The sequence below is a fragment of the Medicago sativa genome, chromosome 8 (genome assembly GCF_051527215.1).
Source record: "Medicago sativa cultivar Bolivia chromosome 8, Bolivia_mono, whole genome shotgun sequence".
NCBI classification, from domain to species: domain Eukaryota; kingdom Viridiplantae; phylum Streptophyta; class Magnoliopsida; order Fabales; family Fabaceae; genus Medicago; species Medicago sativa.
In genome coordinates this window covers 70,755,158-70,777,241 of record NC_140756.1, presented here as the reverse complement: position 1 = coordinate 70,777,241, position 22,084 = coordinate 70,755,158, and the positions used below count along the sequence as shown (strand labels likewise).

Here is a 22,084-nt window from a genome sequence, read left to right as displayed (position 1 = left end):
CTCAGCGTCTAAAAGGTCTGTAGATTCAACTATTAGAGTAGGATTGTCAGGTGTCAATTTCCAACCTGCAGTTCCAATTCCTTTATACCAACAACCAAGGCCTAGATCTCCATCTAGATCACCTTCACCTACTAGATCTCAAGTCTGTAATACATTAACAAGAGAAGAACCCTTTGAGATAGATAAAAATTGGATTAAAATTAATTTTATGGGAGAACATAATAAACAAAAAAGAGATTGGTATTTCTCTACGTTTAATAAAGAATTGACAGATTATTATTTAAAAGAATTCTATGATTTTTTGACACATCATGAGATTAATATAAATTTCTTTACTTGGTTTGAACTATATTGTTTAGAATACGAAATACCTAATCCTTATGCTGATAAAATGTTTTTAGATACAAATACTAGAATGACCACGCAGTGGAAAACAACTAATAAACAAATAATTAGTTCAATACATCCACCTTTAGAACCTATTTTAATAAAGGTTGAAAATATGGAATTAGAAGCAGCCCCATTTAAAACAATTAAACATCCTGATGAACCACCTGCTCTTACAACTAGAAAAGATTTTTATCATATACATACTCAGCTAAATTACACAAATCAGACATTAAGTACCATAGCAACCCAATTAGGAAGAATTGAAGAAACCTTTCCTATTCCTCAAAAGGAAATTAAAACTGAACTTGATCCTAAAAGACCTATATATAAATATGAAGTCCCTTCAAAAAATATAGCAAACAAAATGAAATTAGGACCAGAAAAGTCAGAAGAGAAGATTAACCAATTAATTGAAAAATTAAGTAAAATGAATCTAGCCTCTACCTCCTCAATCAATATGCTTTCTCAAGAATATGAAAATAGTATTAATAAACTAGGTCCAGGTCCTAGGCCTAGAACTAGAAATTTTTATCCTCGACCTTCATTTGCAGATGTGCAATTTGAAGAAAGATTTAATTTTGTTGAAAACTCTTATACCGGTCATGCTATATCAGAATGGAATATAGATGGCGCATCTGAACAACATGTTTTGGATGTAATTCAACAAATGACAATGGCGGCAACCGCATTAAAAATTAAAAATAATTCAGATAAGCAAACTAAAGACATGTTAGTTATGGGTTTTACTGGGCAATTAAAGGGTTGGTGGGATAACATTATGTCCCCCTATATATATATATATATATATATATATATATATATATATATATATATATATAGGGGGCATATATATCACATGAGAATGACAATTATATGTGAGAATGATAAGAATAAATAGGAGCCATTAGATTGAAATACATGGCTGAGATTAAAACCCCTAAATTAAACATGTTCATGTTGGAACAAAATGTGCTTAACAATGAACCTTAAAAAGTTTTGATGATAACAAGGTATTAAAAATTGTAAATTGGACTAGCTAATATTTGTTCAAGTGTACAGGACCATAATTATAAAGTTACATCATCATTGGTTCTGAATGAGCAAATAAAGAGCAAAGGAAATGAAGCTTAGATGATTCTGAAGGCAAAGCGCTCCTGAAGTCAAGCTGCTCCTGAAGAAATAGCGCTCCTGAAGTAAGCTGCTCCTGAAGAATAGTGCTTCTGAAGACAAGAGGTCCAGAAGCCACATCATCAGAAGCTGCATCATCAGAAGCTGCAGAAGTCATGTCATCAGAAGCTGCATCATCAGAAGCTGCCTCATCAGAAGCTATTTCACCAGAAGCTGAATCTCAACTGGATTTGCAAAAGATTCAAGAATTGAAGAATTATCAATGCAAAAGCTATCCATTGGATTCGAAAACACAAACAAAGGATTAGTGGAATTTTGCAACGGTCATTTCAAAGGTGTTTGAAGGCTTGTGCTTGCATTTTGGACGAAAGCGTTGACATTGTACTTTGTACGAATTGTACAACCACGTTCTCCACTACTCTGTTTTGTGTCCACGCTACAAGACAAGAAAACAGCTCCAGAATACAGCTTCGCCTGCATAGATGTTCCTTTGGATAAGGAATGGATTTCAAATTTGTTCTTCATAGGACAACAACCAAATCAGGCAAAAGATCATTGGTGAAAGATCAAGCTTCAACAACGACTCTTTGGAGTGCTGGCAATTTCACAACGTCTCTTTCACACCTCTATATAAAGGAGTGAAGAATTAGAGTTTTGGTAATGCAAGAACGCTAAACGAAAGACTCACAAGATTTTCACAAGTACCAAACCTCTGCTGAAATTGTTCTGCATTCACTTAGAATTTCTGTGTCTCAAAGTCATATCTTAGAAATTCTTAAGTTCATTGAGTCTGTATCTGATTTGTATTGTGAGCACCTCTGATTGTATATCAAGTGTTCAACCTTAAACAATTTTCTGTGTAATTTTGTTTAGTTAGGAAGTCTCTTGCAGTTGTGCTTGAGCAGGAAGTCTCTTGATTGTGTTCTTGAGCAAAGGAAGTCTCTTGATTGTGTTCTTGAGCAAAGGAAGTCTCTAGCTTGTGTGCTTGAGCAAAGGAAGTCTCTTGCTTGTGTGCTTGAGCATTTGTAATCAGATATTACTCATAGTGAAATCTCCTTGGAAGTGCAAGGGGGACTGGACTACTTCCGGATTGTGGAAGGAACCAGTATAATTGCTTTGTGTCGTTCTTCTTCTCTCTCTCTGTTTTATTCCGCTGCATTTAGATTCTGATTATCACTTCAGAAGCTGTCTCACCTAGCTTCTGATCAGTGTGTTCAGTTTTTAGGAGAAACGAAGAATTTTTCAAAACACAATTCAACCCCCCTTCTTGTGTTTTTCTCACCTTCAGTTCACACGCTGCTTCTTCTTCTCTTTCCCTATCTCCCCAAATTCCATTGTCCTTCCTTTCTTTTGTTCTACAATTTTTACGGTGAATCTTCCTCCATTTTCCTTCAAAACTGTCTTCATCAGTGGCTACAACAAATTCATTTTCATTGAATACAATCTCAACAAATCAACATTGAATAAGCTACCAGATGAAAAATAAAGAAAGGGTTACATTGAAACTCAAAAAATGAAAATCTACAATTTCAAAAAAAGAAAATAAGATAGAACCCATAATCACACAGTAGATCAATTTCTCTGGTAAAAATAGATGATACTCGCCATGTGTCGAAGCTGGTGGTGGTGGAAGGTGGCGACGGCGACGGAGACCCTTTACGCCGGAACTGCTGGGGCGTCGCAAACTGGGGGTTGAAGGTCGGGGCTGCCGGAAGAGATGGTTTAAGGTCGGGGGAAGAAGAAGCAGCGTTTGAAGGAAGAAAAAACCAGAGAATTGGAACGCGCGTGAGAAACTGAGTGAGAATCAGTCAGCGTGTGGACATGTTTAATTTGGGGGTTTTAATCTCAGCCATGTATTTTAATCTAATGGCTCCTATTTATTCTTATCATTCTCATATATAATTGTCATTCTCACGTGATATGCTCCCCTATATATATATATATATATATATATATATATATATATATATATAATTTTGTTTGGAGACAGGGCAAAAAAAAAAATTATGTGAAATGAAGGCGGCTGAATTTTTGCCTTCCCACCTATCCCACTTCGAATTATAAGCATTCAATTCATCAAAATTAATTATGTTGTTTACCCTGTAGTCTTCCAATGGATGTTAATAACTAAAGAAGTGCATTGTATCATAATTTCAATCATCATCCAAAAGGCTTCCTTCTTAGATTACGTTCCAACTTCTAATACACTTTCCAACATTGCCCCTTCAATGTTTCAAATAAGCTCCTAACATATATAAATATATGGACGAATATAATTACACATACACTAAGAATGCTTCCCACTCTTCCTTTTGACGTCATTCCAGAAATTCTGTGTAGACTACCCGTGAAGCTCATGCTTCAACTCCGATGTGTCTGCAATTCATGGAATTCTCTAATTTTTTAACCCAATTTCGTTAAGAAGCATCTTCGTCTATCTACCACACAAAACTTCCACTTCCTAAGAAACACATGTTACCCATACAACTACACTCTCGTATCTTACCCTCTCTATTCAGTTTTCACCGACATAACCACTGAGTTCACGCAAAACCTCCACTGCCTACCAAAAACCGGTAACCCCAATTTTGTTGGCTCTTGCAATGGAATTTTGTGTATTGCAGATTATATGAAAGGCTTAGTTATATTGTTGAACCCTTCCATTAGAAAGTTGAAGGAATTGCCCCTTTTTGAAAAGCCAAAAGTGATTCCTTATGTTCGTACAACGTTTGGCTTTGGCTGTGATTCTTCTACAGATATCTACAAGGTAGTTGTCATTTTTTCCTTCCTTGAAAATTATTCGGTTCTCAAAACTGAAGTAAAGGTTCATACTTTGGGTACCGATCTTTGAAGAAACATTCAAGAGTGTCCTTTTGGTGGTGTTCCTAAATGGGAGCCATGTGGACAATTCTTGAATGGAACGATTAACTGGTTGTTCGTAAATGAACAGGGCAGGAAATATCCAGGCTTTATTGTTTCTTTTGATTTGGCTAATGAGTCTTGTCAAAAAATTTCACCTCCTAGCTTTGAAGAAGTAGGGCATGACTTGTCAGCTTTGACTGTTCTGAGGGATTGCTTGTGCCTGACCTCAGGTGATGATATTTGGATTATGAAGGAATTTGGAAATAAAGAGTCTTGGACTAAACTTTTCACTATTCCTTACATGCGAGGACCTACTAATTCTTATGTAAGTACAAAGGCAATATATGGGTTTGCTACAATAGACCCACTCATTTTCATGAAGGTCTATTTTAGCAACCAACACCTTTTCACTTGGACCAAAAGACCATGTTTTTGTTTTTGGGGAAAATTAAAACTGAAGGGCATAAATGTAATTTTAATTTAATTTTGTGTATAATGTTTTCTTTTGTTACGTAGGTCTAAATCAAACACTTATTATTTGACAAAAATAAAGAGTAAATGGACAAGTTAGGCCAAACCTACACATCTATCAACAAACAAAAAATTCAACAAAACAAATTAAAATCAAAATAATCCTCATTGTTTATTTGCAATTGTTTAAATTATCATTATTATCATTAATTATTTTTATTAGGGTCATTTTTAATATTAGTGCTGAGCCTCCAATTTTATTGGAACGGCCCTGTAAAGGATATACATAGTTTAGGTGGGGTACTTTTTCTTCTAATTGTGTCCTTAATTTAAACTATTGTGATTACTATTATCCTTTTTTATAATATTATTTAAAATTTAAATTAAAAATTAATTAAATCTAATTACCATCGGAACAATCTCACTATAATAGAAACAATATCTTATCGAAAAAAGAAAATAATCTGCACTTTAGGAAACTTATTTTGATCTATTTATCAAAACTTTTTCCGTGTGGCTTACAGTAAAAAAATTATAACCAATGCACTAATGTTTATATACAATTAAGCGCAACAAAGAGCTGATAAACGCTCACCTTTTTGCTCGTAAGAAGATAGAAAAATCCGCGAACACTTAATAAAGTTAGACTACATACAATGGTATGATGTGAAGTAGGAAATTATTATACGGTTATAAAAAATCAGTTGTGTTAATTGAAAATCAGAATATAGTCATGTGTAACATGTATTTATGTATCTTTTTATCTCTTTGCATTTTTATTTCAAAGAGTCTAGTGGCAATATTCGCACACATTAAGTGTGAACAAGATAGATATTGTTGGTTTGAACTCGCACTCCACCCTACCAAAACATAAAAAAATAAACCATAAAAAAAAACATCAAAGACGAATAAATGTAACATTACCCGCATAGCCAATAGTATATTGCTTTAAGTGAATATTTATGATTGCGTAGCATTGCTTCCTTAGCCAGCCCACCAAGAATGATTGTAAATGCAAAACCTACAAAAGAATGCATGCCAGCTTCAATTGTATCATCAATATTATCTTCAAAAGTTGTTACATTCTTCTTAGATGACAATCCCGTCAAACTCCACATAAATGTAGGTGTGAGCATGTATACGCCTGACCATTTTAATATATACTTGATCCTTTCCATAATGCTTTCCTTTTTCAATTCAATATGTAAGTGAGATCAGTGGAACATATATAATTTGCTTAAGCTTCACAACATAACCTTACCTTTATATAAGAGTGACAATCACTGTCACTCTAGTAGTCAACAAATTGATGGATAACATGTTGAAAATTAGACCTCAAAGAAAGATACATGCATCACACTTATGGGGTATTTTAAACAATTGGTTGTATGGTGTTAGCAAGGAGAGATGTAGGCAAGGTCCTCCTAGAGATTTTAAGTGTTATGCGCAAAGTATGATATAGCTGTCATGTTTTTTTTATAAGTTACACATGCATGCATGCATGCTCATACATGCGTGCACACACATTCATATAAGTGTCTCGCTATCTCTCCCTATTGTGTGTGTGCGCGCGCGTGCGTGTGCGTGTGATCATCAACCAGTAGAGTCCAACAACTTGGTGCTTTAAAAAATATGAAACTATAAACATGCTTAAGTTCGTCACTTCCCAATGTAATGGTTATCGTTGAAAAATGAATATTTATTATTACTATTATTATATGTGTGTGTGTGTGTTTTTTTCAGCCTAATAACATGTGTATACAACAATCTTCATCTTTTAGGATATTTTGAAGATATATATATATATATATATATATATATATATATATATATATATATATATATATATATATACACACACACACACACACACACACACATCCTTGTGAGCTTAGCTCAGTTGGTAGGGACAATCATAATATATCTAAGGTTCGAGGTTCAAACCTCGGCCACCAAAAAAATAATATATATATATATATATATATATATATATATATATTATTTTTACCTATACATAAAGGAGATACATAGTTTAGGTGGGGTACTTTTTCTTCTAATTGTGTCCTTAATTTAAACTATTGTGATTACTATTATCCTTTTTTATAATATTATTTAAAATTTAAATTAAAAATTAATTAAATCTAATTATAATCAGAACAATCTCACTATAATAGAAACAATATTTAATCGAAAAAAGAAAATAATCTACACTTTAGGAAACTTATTTTGATCCATTTATCAAAACTTTTTGCGTGTGGCATACAGTAAAAAAATTATAACCAATGCACTAATGTTGATATACAATTATGCGCAACAAAGACCTGATAAACGCTCACCTTTTTGCTAGTAAAAAGATATAAAAATCCTCGAACACTTAATAAAGTTAGACTACATACAATGGTATCATGTGAAGTAGGAAGTTATTATACGGTTATAAAAAATCAGTTGTGTTAATTGAAAATCAGAATATAGTCATGTGTAACATGTATTTATGTATCTTTTTCTCTCTTTGCATTTTTATTTGAAAGAGTACAAGTATCCCTATAAGAAAAGAAAAAATGATGCGTACAAGTATCTCACATCTCACAAAAACAATATAACTTATCTCTCAAAAAATCATGGAATTCAAAACCTATACGTATCCCTATAAGAAAAGAAAAAATGATACGTACAAGTATCTTACATCTCACAAAAACAATATATAACTTAATCTCTCAAAAAATTATGGAATTCAAAACCTATATGTATCCCTATAAGAAAAGAAAAAATGATACGTACAAGTATCTTACATCTCACAAAAACAATATAACTTAATCTCTCAAAAAATCATGGAATCAAAACCTATATGTATCCCTATAAGAAAAGAAAAAATGATACGTACAAGTATCTTAGATCTCACAAAAACAATATAACTTATCTCTCAAAAAATCATGGAATTCAAAACCCATACGTATCCCTATAAGAAAAGAAAAAATGATACGTACAAGTATCTTACATCTCACAAAAACAATATAACTTATCTCTCAAAAAATCATGGAATTCAAAACCTATACGTATCCCTGTTGCGTCATTTTTCGGAGATCAAGGCTATTTGATTAGCTTTTTGACTCACTAAATTTATTTCACGACTGAACATTTAATTTTTTTAAGAAAAGGGGAAAAAGTTCAAACTACCCCATTTTGAAAAGATTTAGGGTTCGGGGGTTAGTTACATAAAGGGAAGGTATTAGCACCCTTTATGTCCGTAGTACTCTACGGGAACCTCTTGGTTTCATTTAATTAATGTGCTATAACTTGCTTGTTTTGAAAAAAATATGGAGTTTGAAATGATAAAAAAGAAAGACCTAATTATCTACATTTTATTGATTTGGAAGGACATGGTCCTCTGCCTACGTACCCGTGAGGGATCAAAACCTCGTAGTTCGGGGTAGAAAATGACGTTTGATTGGTTGAGTGTTTTTTATTAGTTTTGAAAAAGGTTTTGAAATGAAAAGGCCAAGTGGCAAAATAAGTTTGTTTGTATTTTTTATGTTAAAAGGAAATAGACTTATGATAAAATTAAATTGATTGATGTTTGACTTAAGAAAATAAAATAAAAAGGACGGTCACTTGATTTAGGATCAAGGTTTATTATAGAAAAATATTTTTGTGAGTTTTGTAATATTTGCATGTTTTTGTTGTTTTTAAATGATAATTAAACTAAAATTGAAACTAACGGAGCAGGAAAAATAAAAACGTAGGCACTTTGTGGTGACGTTGGATCACCACAAAGACCATTAACCTAAAACTATAAAGCATAAAAATAAAGCATACACACACACGCACGCACACATGCACCTAAAGCTATTACATTAAGCCTATTATACATTCTAAAGTCTGCGGAAAAGGTAAATAACAGAAAAATAAATATGCATGATTTACATTAACCCTATATTTACATTCTAATATCCATGTAATAAAAATAAATGACGGAAGATAAATATGTAATAGGTGGAATAATAAAGATGCATGAGAATTAAAAAAATAAAATGCTAAGGAAAAGAAAAAAAATGCATGAAGAAGAAATAAAAAAAAGAAATGCAAAGGGGTCACCAATTCTCTTTATGATTGAATCTCTTTAACTTTGGAGAGCAGCCACGACCTTGCAATTGGAATGGAATAGAAAAGCCACTGCAAACACCTACAACAAGCTGTTAACGATGGATTCTCTAGATAAAAGAAGCGGTTGCTACCTGAAACAATTCAAAGCAATATGATATCGATAACAGTGCATCCACGCAGCAGTTTATGCATATGTATATATGTGGAACACGGCAGTCAAAAGTAACAACAGCAATAGTGGTGCTCAAATTGTAATATGGAACTAGAAAATTGAAAAAAAAATTGCCTCCAACAAGAATTCTAAAAAGTATATTATATTATGGTAGCTGGAAGGTTTGGAGCAGTGACGTAGTAGCAATGAAATAAAATAGGAGGCAATCAATTGAAAATAAAGCAGCGCTAAAGGGACTCAAATGAAATAAGGTGAATAGTAATCGTATGAAGTAGCAATTAAATTCAAATGAGTGTTGACGGCTGAATGGAAAAAATTACAGGTTCAAAATATTATACGATGGTTAGCAAATTTAAATTCGATGAATTGGAATCAAACCATGAACAATAGCGATAAAAATGAAGGAATCAATGCAAAACTTAAAATTGAAACCAAGTTAAATATTCTTCAGAACTCTCTTGTAAAGTGCGGTGGCTAGGGTTTTGAAATATTTTGTGTGTTGCAGCTTTATGCGTGTTTTTTTTCTTGGCTGTGCAGCTTTGGTTTTATAGTGTCAAGGTTTTGATTTAGGGTTTGTTAAAGAGTAGCAAAAAGTGTGGCTTGGAGAGGAGGAAAGCAGCTGTGTTCCTGCAGATGAGGCAAAGCTGTTTTTTTTGGATTGGAATGAATGAAACGTACAGGCTGTGTTTGGACTGAATTTGATTGAACCTGGACTATTTTTTGACTTAAACACTTTATAATAAAAATAAGTAAATAAAATGAAAGGTAAAAAATACCAAGAGATAAATATGCATATTTTTGGGTTTTTTTTTTATGGACATAATAACAAAATAAATAAAAACAAAATAAAATAAGAAATAAAAATGAGATAAATCAATATATATACATATATTTAAAAAGAAAAAGAAATTAGAGTCAATTAATTAAAGAAATTAAATAGAAGATGGAAATTAAAGTTAATTAAAAAAGTGAGGAGAGGGCCCGACTTGGAACCAAAATGAGGTATTTTAAAATACCTCTCTGCCGAAATTTTCACTGAAAAGTCAAAGACTGATCAGGGTTAAACGACGTATGAATGTAGGGTCCATCGACACGTGTCAGTGATATCTTAGGTCAAAAATTGGGGTATGACAATCTCTATAAGAAAAGAAAAAAAAGATACGTACAAGTATCTTTCATCTCACAAAAACAATATAACTTATCTCTAAAAAAATCATGGAATTCAAAACCGATTAACACAAAAAACCGTAATGTTTTTTTTGCATAAAAATAGCATACCTGAGACAACCTCTTCAGCTACTTTAGCCTGTTGTTTTACCAAAACTTCCTTGGCATTTATCTCTGTGTTTGCTGCTGACAGTTTTTCATTTAATTCATTGATCTCATCCTCAAGTGTTTGAACCTTTTCTTCATATGCCTTCACTTGATCCTAGGGTAGAGCTAGAGCACCAGTCGGGTTCGGTCGGATTCGGACCGGAAATATCATTCCGACCAACAACCGATGAGCAGAAGCTGACACCCATTTCCGTCCGTTTTTCATTTCGGTTTCATCGGATTTCGGTTCTATCGGTTGACGGGTGAGTCGGTCGGATCTAAACGGGGTGAGAGATAAAGAAGAAGAAGAAGAAGAAGAAGAAGAAGAAGAAGAAGAAGAAGAAGAAGAAGAAGAAGAAGAAGAAGAAGAAGAAGAAGAAGAAGAAGAAGAGGAAGAGGGAGAGGAAGAGGAAGAGGAAGAGGAAGAGGAAGAGGAAGAGGAAGAGGAAGAAGAGGAAGAAGAAGAAGAAGAAGAAGAAGAAAAAGAAGAAGAAGAAGAAGAAGAAGAAGAAGAAGAAGAAGAAGTGTGAGAAAATAAACGAAATATTTCTGGCCATTAAGTTTTTTTTTTTATTTTCTCACACTTCTTCTTCTTCTTCTTCTTCTTCTTCTTCTTCTTCTTCTTCTTCTTCTTCTTCTTCTTCTTCTTCTTTGAGCTTTTTTGTTGTGCTGGAAAATTTAATGTGAACATGGTCCATGAGAGCTGGTTTTAATATGGAATGGGCACTAGCAATTGTAAAAATAAAAGAGGAGAGATACGGTTGTTAATTTTTCTTTTTATTTCCATCAATTTAACAATTTTTCCAATATTAATATTAATAATGGAGAAGTAACTGGTTGTAGGTAAAGTGAGGTTCAGCTTTATTGAGTAGTGTGCGTAATTGTATGTCTCGATACAAATTGGAGCTGACATAATAAGAGAAATGATATTTGAACATCCATTTAGTGACAACTTTTGCAACAACTTTCTCTCTCATACTCACATTACTTTTTACTTTATCTCTCTATTGTTATGGTTTCAGTGTCAATACCACTTTTTTCTTTGTAAAATACTCCCTTCTCATATTAGATGACCTAGTTGACTCCGACACACGTACCAATGCATATGTTTTATCTTTGATATCTTCAATTCTCTACTAAAAAAAAATTATGAAAATTTAATATTTTAAAAATATTCATCGAGACGAATCCAACAACATCTTACATGATATTATTTATCTTTCTGAATTAGTAGAAAAATATGGTCAAAGTATGTTAAGTCAATAATGTATATTGTCAACTAGGTCATTTATTGAGGGACGGAGGGAGTAAAGTTTTCAAATAAGTTGTCACCAAATTGGTTGTTCAAATAACACTCCTCCTGACATAAAACTGTGAGTTGGTGTAGCCTTTATCAATAGAGATGTACAAGAAGTTTAACTCATGCCTACACAATGCTTCGGTCGGTTCTGAACACCGATGGGTTAGAGTCTTGTGACCCGCACTCGACTGTTTAAAACTGTGTATACTCGACTTTCTTCACAATTTTTACCCAACCACCGACTAGACTCGCCCGTTTCAGCAAAGTGTTTGTCTGTTAATGCGGTTTTCGGGCGGGTCACCCATCTTTGCTCAGCCCTACTTGATCCTCCAAACCCGTCAGATGCATGGTTTATAAGAAGCCGAACTAAAGTCATATTTAATAAAAAAAAGATGTGAATATGACTCTACAAAGATTTGGACATAGTTCGGCTTCTTATAAACATCCTGCTTGCATAAGCAAAACCAACAGCGCAGAGAATGTATGAATTCTTAGTGTTTAAATCCACAGTCTTTCGTTCATGATTTCATATAAATTTTAAATTTGGCGCTTGAAAATTCATACACAAAAAAGAACCAAAAAGATAAAAATGCCGTCAAAAAAGATAAAAGAGGACGAGTGTAATTTTTCTTTTTTATATTAATATTATTATTTAAAGCTTAAAATTTTAGACCCCCTGACTCAAGGTTCTGGCAACGCCACTGCGTAACTCTCATCCTACATGAAAGTATATTTTCAAGATCATATTTTTTAACTAAATATGAGAGGGTTGGGTTTGTTGTGTTGGGTTTGAAATATAATAAATATAATTATAATATAGAATATTTTACCTTTAAATACATAAATATACAATATTTTACATGAGGTTTTCAATTTTATTCATTATTATTTTACGTCAGAAATTATTTTTATGGATGCCAACAAGATTAACTACATCAACTATCACAAGGGAGTGGTTGGTTGATCTTGTAAAAGTTGGGAGATTGATTGGATATGATAATACCGTATGGTTTGGACTAGTTGTTGCTCCACGTGATGGAGCTCCATAAGTATCTAGTTCAAGATTCAAGGATTAAGATTTGTAAGCCCTCGGTGATGGAATGACCATGTGCCACCAAATTAGTTGATTCATCCTTCTTGGTGTGCTTGAACAATTTAGATTTTTTTTAAGTTGTTTTATGTTATAATAAATTATATAAACATAATAATTATATAAAGGGGGAGTGAAACATTTTGACAAAATGGCTTTGTATTTGACAACTGTGGTTCGGTGCATAGTCATACAGATTGGTTGGGATAGTAATAATTTTCTGCCATGCCATAAATGCAATTGGTTGGGGCATGGCTCTTTCACGAGTATAAATAGAATGCCCTTGTACCATTGTTCGATACACCATTTTAGATAGGGGTGGCAAAACGGGTCTGACCCGCCGGGCCGACCCGTTTGGCCCGCTATTTTTGGCGGGCTGAGTCGAAGTTTTGAACTCTTTTTCGATAGTTGGCTCGGCTCGTCTCGTCTCGTTAAAATACGGGGCGGGCACGGGACGGGGCGGGCCGCCCCGCTTAACTCGTTGGAAACGGGACGGGCACGGGGCGTGGCGGGGGCGGCCCGCTTAACTCGTGTTTCAATTTGTTATTTTAAGTCTTATTTTATGTTTTTGAATTTATTTTGGTTGTTAGATATATTTTGAGACTTATTTTATGCTTTTGAATTTATCTTGGTTGTTGAGTTTATTTATTTTGAGACTTATTTTATAATTTGGTTATTGGATTTATTTTATGATTTGTTTTATGTTGCGCATTTGCCTTATTTTGCTATTGGTTATGATGTTGAATTCGACAATTTGATAATTATCTTGTTTTTGACAAATTTACTTGCTACCTATTCTTTTATATTTTTTTACGATAAAAACAACATAGTTTTTTTTTGTAACAATTAAGTTGTAAAAAAAAAAATTTAAAAAGTTTTTGTTTGGCGGGCCGGCCCGCCAACTCGCATGCCCGCCACTAAATGGGGCGGGGTGAGATTTTGGACTCGGTCACAAAATTTGACTCGGCTCGTCTCGTCTCGTTTTTAGCGGGCTTAAACGGGGCGGGCCTAAATGGGGCGGACCGGCCCGCTTTGCCATCCCTAATTTTAGAGAAATCAAAATATATCATCCTACTTCCTTCTCTCTTGATTTACTTAGTTTGGTAAAGTGGTAATTTATATAATCTTATTAGTTCATTAATATCATAAAATAAGTATTTGAAATATCTAAATCTTTAACACGTTATCAGCACGATTGTTTCTACCAGAAGTTTACACTACTGCTAGATATAATCATGTCAAATGTTAAGCATCAATTCAAAATTTTAAACATAACTGGAGACAACTACATAACTTGGAACAACAACTTAATTGAGTATCTTGCATGTGAGGGACTCGACAAGATTCTTGAAGGAGACGATTTGGGAAATGTGCCAGAGGAATTGGCAAAGAAAAAATCGAAAGTAAATAGGATAATTAAGCACCACCTTGATGATGGATTACAAACAGAGTACTCAAATGCAAAAGATCCCAAGATCTTGTGGGACAAGCTTAAGGCAAGATTTGGGCATCAGAAGAAAGTCTTACTGCCCTCGTTGATGGATCAATGGAACAAATTAAGGTTCCAAGATTATAAAAGTGTTGTTGCATATAACTCTACCATGCACCAAATTATAGCACAATTAGAATTTTGTGGCATAACTATAACTGAAGAGGAAAAGTTGGAGAAAACATTCTCAACTTTCCATGCATCTCAGGTGTTGTTGCAACAACAATATAGAATGAGGGGATTTACTAAATACTCTGATTTGGTTGCAGCCCTTCTAGTGGCTAAACAGAATAACGAGCTTCTCATAAAAAACCATCAGTTGTGTCCTACAGGAACAATGGCATATCCTGAAATAAATGCCACAACTTTTAATCAAGGGCGTGGTGGTTATAGTCGCCAAAGAGGACGTGGTGGGCATGCTCGTTTTGGTGGTCGAGGCAGAAATCATGGTCGAAACCATTTTCGTGGTGGAGGCCGTGGAAGAGGTTATATGAATTATAGGCCTTTCAGATATGACCAAACCAACAAGAATCATCAAGGTAAGGGTAATTACATCCAAGAAGGTCCCTCTAGAAATCATGATGATCGTTGTTATAGATGCGGAAAGAAAGGTCATTGGTCCAAAGCATGTAGGACACCAGAGTATCTTTGTAAAAGATACAAGGAATCTGTAGGTGGAAAGGAAAGGAAGTAAATTTTAATGAAATTGAACCAAAGAATGATACTACCTGCCTTGAGGCTTCTGATTTCATAGAAGAAGAAATTAATATGGATTAATTAATTAGTTAAAATTTATATATGTATTTGAATAATGTGTGTTGTGTTTGAATTACTTGTATATTTTTAATATGTACTTAATTAAGAATTTGCATGTTGTGTGACTTGTGTAATACGTAATATTTTCATGATCTAAACAAATAATATTGTTAAATATGTTGTATTGTTTTACCCTCTCTTTTTCTTTAATCTTATTTTTATTTTAAGGTTAGAAATGGATCATAGCAAAGACATTAGCATTCCAGACAGTGGAACTACCCATACAATCCTCAAAAGTAAGAAATATTTCACCAAAATATTTCCTACTAAAGGTGTAATAAACACAATATCAGGTCCAGCAGATTTAATTGAAGGAACATGTAATGCTATGTTCATGTTACCAAATGGGACAAAGTTTGTCATTAATAATGTTCTACGCTCTCCGAAATCAAAGAGAAATTTGTTGAGTTTTAATGACATATATAGGCAAGGATATGATACTGAAACTACAACTGAAGGTAATATGAAATACATTAATATTACTACTAATATTTTGGGAAAGAATAAAATTTTAGAAAAATTACCAAAATTGCCTTCTGGATTACACTATACATATATACATGAAATTGAATGTAATTTAGTAGTAAAAGAAGATCCCAAAACTAGGACTTTATGGCATGACCGTTTAGGTCACCCTGGTTCAACAATGATGCTTAAAATAGTTGAAGGTACCCATGGTCATCCATTGAAAGTTTTAAAGCTTACAAGAAAAGATAGACCATGTGAAGCTTGTTCTCTTGGCAAATGAATAACAAAACATTCACCAGGTAAGATTCAGACAGAATCACCTGCATTCCTTGAAAGAATCCAAGGAGATATATGTGGACCTATCCATCCACCGTCAGGACCATTCATGTACTTTATGGTATTAATTGATGCATCAAGTAGATGGTCATATGTTTGTTTACTGTCAAGTCGTGATATGGCCTTTGCAAAATTTCTTGCACAAATAATTAAACTAAGAGCGCAATTTCCTGATTATACTATAAAGAAAATTAGACTTGACAATGCCGGTGAATTTCCATCTGAATCATTTAATAATTATTGCATGACAATTGGAATTACTGTTGAACATCATGTTCCTCATGTACATACACAAAATGGTTTAGCTGAGTCATTAATCAAACGTCTTTACATGCTGCAGCACTCATACGTCTAAGGCCAAGTGCTGATAATAAAAATACCCCTTATCAACTTGCAATTGGTAAGGAACCAAATATCTCTCATTTAAGGATTTTTGGTTGTGCAGTATATGTACCAATAGCTCCACCACAAAGAACAAAAATGGGACCTCAAAGAAGGTCAGGAATACATGTGGGGTATGAATCACCATCAATTATTAGATATCTTGAACCTTTAACAAGTGATGTTTTTCAGGCAAGATTTGCTAATTGTCATTTTGACGAAACAAAATTTCCAACACTAGGGGGGAAAATAAACCATTGGAAAATGAAATAACATGGCATGTACCACATTTATTACATTTGGACCCATATAATAAATCATGGGAAGAAAATGTAAAGAAAATAGTACACTTACAAGATTTAGCAAATCAACTGCCAGATTCATTTACTGATTTGAAAAAGGTGACAAAGTCACATGTACCAGTTGTAAATGTCCCAGCTCAGATTGAGATTTTGAAACTAAATGATGTAGCAAGTACATCTAAGGCACGCTTAAAGCGTGGCCGACCTATAGGTTCCAAAGACAAAAATCCCCGAAAAAGAAAAGGAACAGAAAGAGGGAATATGATTGAAAGTGATCTTGAAAAGACACTAGATAATGATAAATCTGAAAATGAAAAGTGTGCTCTCGAAAAAGCATAAGATGATGAGAATGAGATCATTGACAATGAAACTGAAAACAAGAATGATCTCGAGATTTCAATTAATTATGTTAATACAGGAAATTTGTGGAGCCGAAAAGACATAAATATTGATGAAATATTTTCATTCTCCATTGCATGTGAAATTACAAATGAAAATGATGATCCCGAACCCAGAACTGTTAATGAATTTCAAAATAGACATGATTGGAAAAATTGGAAAGATGCAATAGATACTGAATTAAATTCTCTTAAAAATCGAAAAGTATTTGGGCCTATTGTGGTTATACCTGAAGGTGTGAAACCTGTTGGTTATAAGTGGGTTTTTGTAAGAAAACGAAATGAGAAAAATGAAATTGTAAGATACAAGGCCCGTCTTGTTGCACAAGGTTTTTTCCAACGACCAGGAATTGATTATGAGGTAACATATTCTCCTGTTATGGATACCATTACTTTTCGTTATTTAATTGGTTTGTCAGTATTTAATAATCTTGATATGTATCTTATGGATGTTGTTACTGCTTATTTATATGGCTCACTTGATAATGACATATACATGAAAGTACCGGAAGGACTTAAGATGCTTGATACATCAAAACCAAGAGAAATGTATGCAATTAAGTTGCAAAGATCATTATATGGATTAAAACAATCCGGGCGCATGTGGTACAATAGGCTAAGTGAATATTTGCTTAAAGAAGGCTACGAGAATAATCCAATTTGCCCTTGTGTTTTTATAAGAAAAACAATATTTGGTTTTGTAATAATTGCTGTTTATGTTGATGATTTAAATATCATTGGAACTACTAAAGAAATTGAAGAAGCAAGAGAGTACTTAAAGAAAGAATTTGAAATGAAAGATATGGGGAAAACTAGGTTCTGCCTTGGTTTACAAATTGAGTATACTAAAAATGGTATATTAGTACATCAATCAAATTATACAGAAAGAGTATTAAAAAGGTTTAACATGGACAAGACAAACCCTTTGAGTACTCCAATGATGGGAAGAACACTTAACGTTGAAAAGGATCCCTTTAGACCTAAGGAAGATAATGAAAAGGATCTTGGCTCTGAAGTGCCATATCTAAGTGTCATTGGGGCACTCATGTACCTTGCTAACTGTACAAGACCTGATATAGCTTTTGCAGTGAATTTACTGGCGAAATCCAGTTCATGTCCTACAAATAGACATTGGAAAGGAATAAAACATATATTTCGATATATACGAGGTACATCTGATCTTGGTTTGTTTTATTCTAACAATACAAAACCAGTTTTGCTTAGCTATGCAGATGCATGATATTTGTCAGATCCACATAATGCTAAATCACAAACCGGATATGTGTTCACATATGGTGGCACTGCAATATCATGGAGATCTCAAAAGCAAACACTTGTAGCAACTTCTTCAAATCACGCTGAAGTAATAGCCCTTCATGAAGCAAGCAAAGAATGTAGATGGTTAAATTCGGTTTTACGACATATCCAAGGAGCATCCGGTTTAACAGTTGATAAGAATCCAACAATCTTGTATGAAGACAATGCTGCATGTGTTACTCAAATGAAAGAAGGTTACATCAAAAGTGATAGAACCAAACATATCCCCCCTAAGTTCTTCTCATTCACACAAGAACTTGAAAGAAACAAAGAAGTGGATATTCAATATATGTGGCAGACCTCTTCACAAAGGCACTCCCTACATCAATTTTCAAGAAGCACATACAAAATATTGGAATATGTCAGCTTCGAGATCTTTAAAGAAGAACAACATATGTTTAGTTGGGGGGGAGCATATTGTTGTACTCTTTTTCCCTTATTAAGGTTTTTATCCCAATGGGTTTTTCCTAATAAGGTTTTTAACGAGGCAACATATGTTCCAATCAAATTATCCTCAGCAAGACTCCAATGGAGCATTGTGATAGATATTTCAAAGGAGGAGTGTTATGATAAATTATATAAACATAATAATTATATAAAGGGGGAGTGAAACATTTTGACAAATGGCTTTGTATTTGGCAATTGTGGTTCGGTGCATAGTCATACAGATTGGTTGAGACAGTAATAATTTTCTACCATGCCATAAATGTAATTGGTTGGGGCATGGCTCTTTCACTAGTATAAATAGAATGCCCTTGTACCATTGTTCGATACACCATTTTAGAGAAATCAAAATATATCATCCTACTTCCTTCTCTCTTGATTTACTTAGTTTGATAAAGTGGTAATTTATATAATCTTATTAGTCCATTAATATCATAAATAAGTATTTGAAATATCTATAACATTTTACAATTTCTAAAGTTTTTTTTTTGAGAGGCTTTCTAACAAAGTTATCGCTTATGGATTGTGGTATAAATATAATAAATATAATAACATATAATATTTCAGTTGATTCTTTCTTTGTGGTGATTGGGAAAATTTAGTTTTTTTATTATTTGAATTTTATTGACGATCATTTCAACTTGCAATGATTTTGGTGTTTATAATAAGTCTCCTGCAACACTCTTTCTTACCTATACTAGATTTGATCCTTTTTTTTTTTTTTTTAATAATGGTGTTTGATCTTTTTTTTTTTTCTTTTCTTTTTTGATAATGGTGTTATTGGTATTGACAAGAGAAAGTTTTTAGGCACCGTGGAAGAATTCTTTTGCTTTACTCCCTCCGTTCTTCAATAGATGACCTAGTTGACTTCGACACACGTATCAATGCATATGTTTTATCTTTGATATCTTCAATTCTCTACTAAAAAAAATTATGAAAATTTAATATTTTAAAAATATTCACCGAGACGAATCCAACATCTTACATGATATTATTTATCTTTATGAATTAATAGAAAAATATGGTCAAAATATGTCAAGTCAATAATGTATATTGTCAACTAGGTCATCTATTGAGGGACGGAGAGAGTAATTCTTTGAATGGTTTTTGTCCTACTTGTAGGCTTGAGTTTGCCAACTCCTCTAGTTAGTGTCAGTGTTGTTAGACTTGAGTTGGACGACTTCTCTATTTGTATAGAATTCATTGTTTTAATTATCCTTATTCTAAAAATCGATTTCTCCTTATGAATTGTGAATTTCTCATCCATTATGATGACCATTACTATAGTTGACTTGTTCATTTTATTATTTTTACATTCAACTTTGAACGATTGAGATAATGATAGGTGTGGTTGAATACAAGGATGGAGAAAAAGAATCTCAATTAAGTTTGAGTGTGTGAAATCTTCTAACTAAGAATGTCATGGCACCAAAGAAGATGAAAAGGGTGGCGACGACTAAAACTTAGACGATTACGGTGATGAGTGGCTGATTAATTATGTTGTAAATTAGGCCTCATAGAAAGAAGTTGGCAGCTCGCTGGTGTGGGATTTCAAAAAAATTGGGTGTATGGTGTTCGTAGGGAGAGTTGTAAGCAAGACCATCCTAGAGATTTCGTGTGCCATGTGTGCGCCTGCATCCCCACACACGCCTGTGTGTGTACACACACATATATTGAGCCTTAACAAATACTCCCTCCGTCTCACAATAATTGTCACTTTACCATTTTTTTCTTTTTCTCAAAATAATTGTCACTTTAGAATACCAATGCAACATTTATTATTTTTTTTCCATTAATATACCCTTATTTATTGAATTTCATATAACTTAACTACTCCACTAACTACAATTAATAAGAGTGTTTTAGTAAATGACACTAATTTTACTATCAAAATCAACCCAACTAATCATTTCCTTAATAACCGTGCACAAACCTTAAACGACTATAATTTAGAGACGGAGGAAGTAGAACTCAATAATTTGGTGCCCTTAAAATATGAGGCCCTATGAGGCTGCACACCATAAACATTGTAAGGGTCACCACATCCCAATGCAACGGTGGTTATCGTTGGAAATTTATAAAAAATCTTGTTATTATTTAATGTAGCCCTTGTTAATATAATACTTTCGCTTTTCATCCATGTAAATAATCTTGTTTTTCTTTTCATCTCTTGTGAGTGGTATTCATTTGGATGTCGATGTCACATTCAATGCCATACAATAATGCTGATGTGTGACATCAATGGCTCATGTAACAATTATCCAATGCAGTGTTAGCATGTGGCTTAGGCATCCTACATTGAAATATATTTTTCATATCATCTTTTTTAACTAAAAGTCGATGTCTTAACAACAAAAAGGAAGACATTTGATTCTATAGGGATGTAAAGTTTTTTTTTCACGGTGTGACTAAACATATATTTAATGAAGGATGATATTGAAGGGTACAATACATGTGTAAAATGTCGAAGAAATTGAATATAAATATCATGAGATTGATGAAACCATAATTCAAATATATATATATAGCTCTAATACCACCTTGTTATTCCAAAAGAAAGAGGAAGAAGAACTCATCCTAGAATATTATCTTGGGAAAATGTTAAAAAATGTTACAACTAAAAGAAAAAACATTATCGAGTTGGTCAACCCAAAAAATTTGTCAACTACCCAAGGTTAAATAAATAACATACTAGATTATCTTTTATTAAATTATAACTAATAATACTTGTTGCTAGGACTGAGCAACGGTCGGGTTCGGGCAGATTCGGGGTAGAAAACGTCGTAGTAGATGAAACCGAAGACACCAAATTAAGAACCAAATTCGACCGTTTAAGGGCTCGGTTTGGGCGGTTTTCGGTTTGACGGTTAGTCGATTTACACGGTTCGGTTTGCTCGGTTATGGGTTTTCAGCAAAAGAGAAAAAACAGAAGAAAAAGCAGTGAAAGAGAGACCAAGAGAAGAAGAGGTGAGCAGATTAATTCAATTAACAACAAACTAGAAGCAATTAACCTTCTCACATACAAAGATCATGAACAAAGACTGTTCAATCGAACCAGTTATGAAAAAGGGCTGAGATGTTCTGTTTAGGAGAGAGTAACAAAAGGAGATACGGGGAGAGAGGGAGGGATACAGAAGTTTTGAGTGTTTGCAGTTTGCATCACACACAACATAGAAAGTCAGAGACAAAGTAGTATGATACTGTGATTTAAGGTTTGAATTTTGTAGAGAGAGAGATGAAAACGGCGGACTTGCAGAGAGAAGTGTTTTGCAGCAAAAGAGTAATGAAAACTTATGGTAAATTAG

At 33.5% G+C, this 22,084-nt stretch overlaps 1 protein-coding gene and 2 pseudogenes across 1 annotated transcript; all 3 read left to right on the top strand.

The window, feature by feature from the left end:
* The first annotated feature begins 3,670 nt into the window (after positions 1–3,670).
* On the top strand, positions 3,671–4,891 carry LOC146901087 (F-box/kelch-repeat protein At3g23880-like; annotated as a pseudogene).
* A 9,119-nt stretch (positions 4,892–14,010) lies between these two features.
* LOC146901086 (uncharacterized) lies at positions 14,011–15,309 on the top strand (annotated as a pseudogene).
* Positions 15,310–17,925: 2,616 nt separating this feature from the next.
* Positions 17,926–18,716, top strand: LOC146901085 (secreted RxLR effector protein 161-like). The gene is made up of 3 exons (XM_085737016.1): positions 17,926–18,187; positions 18,269–18,529; positions 18,634–18,716. Exons 1-3 carry the CDS (start codon positions 17,926–17,928, stop codon positions 18,714–18,716), a joined length of 606 nt encoding a protein of 201 aa, XP_085593142.1.
* The last annotated feature ends 3,368 nt before the right edge of the window (positions 18,717–22,084 follow it).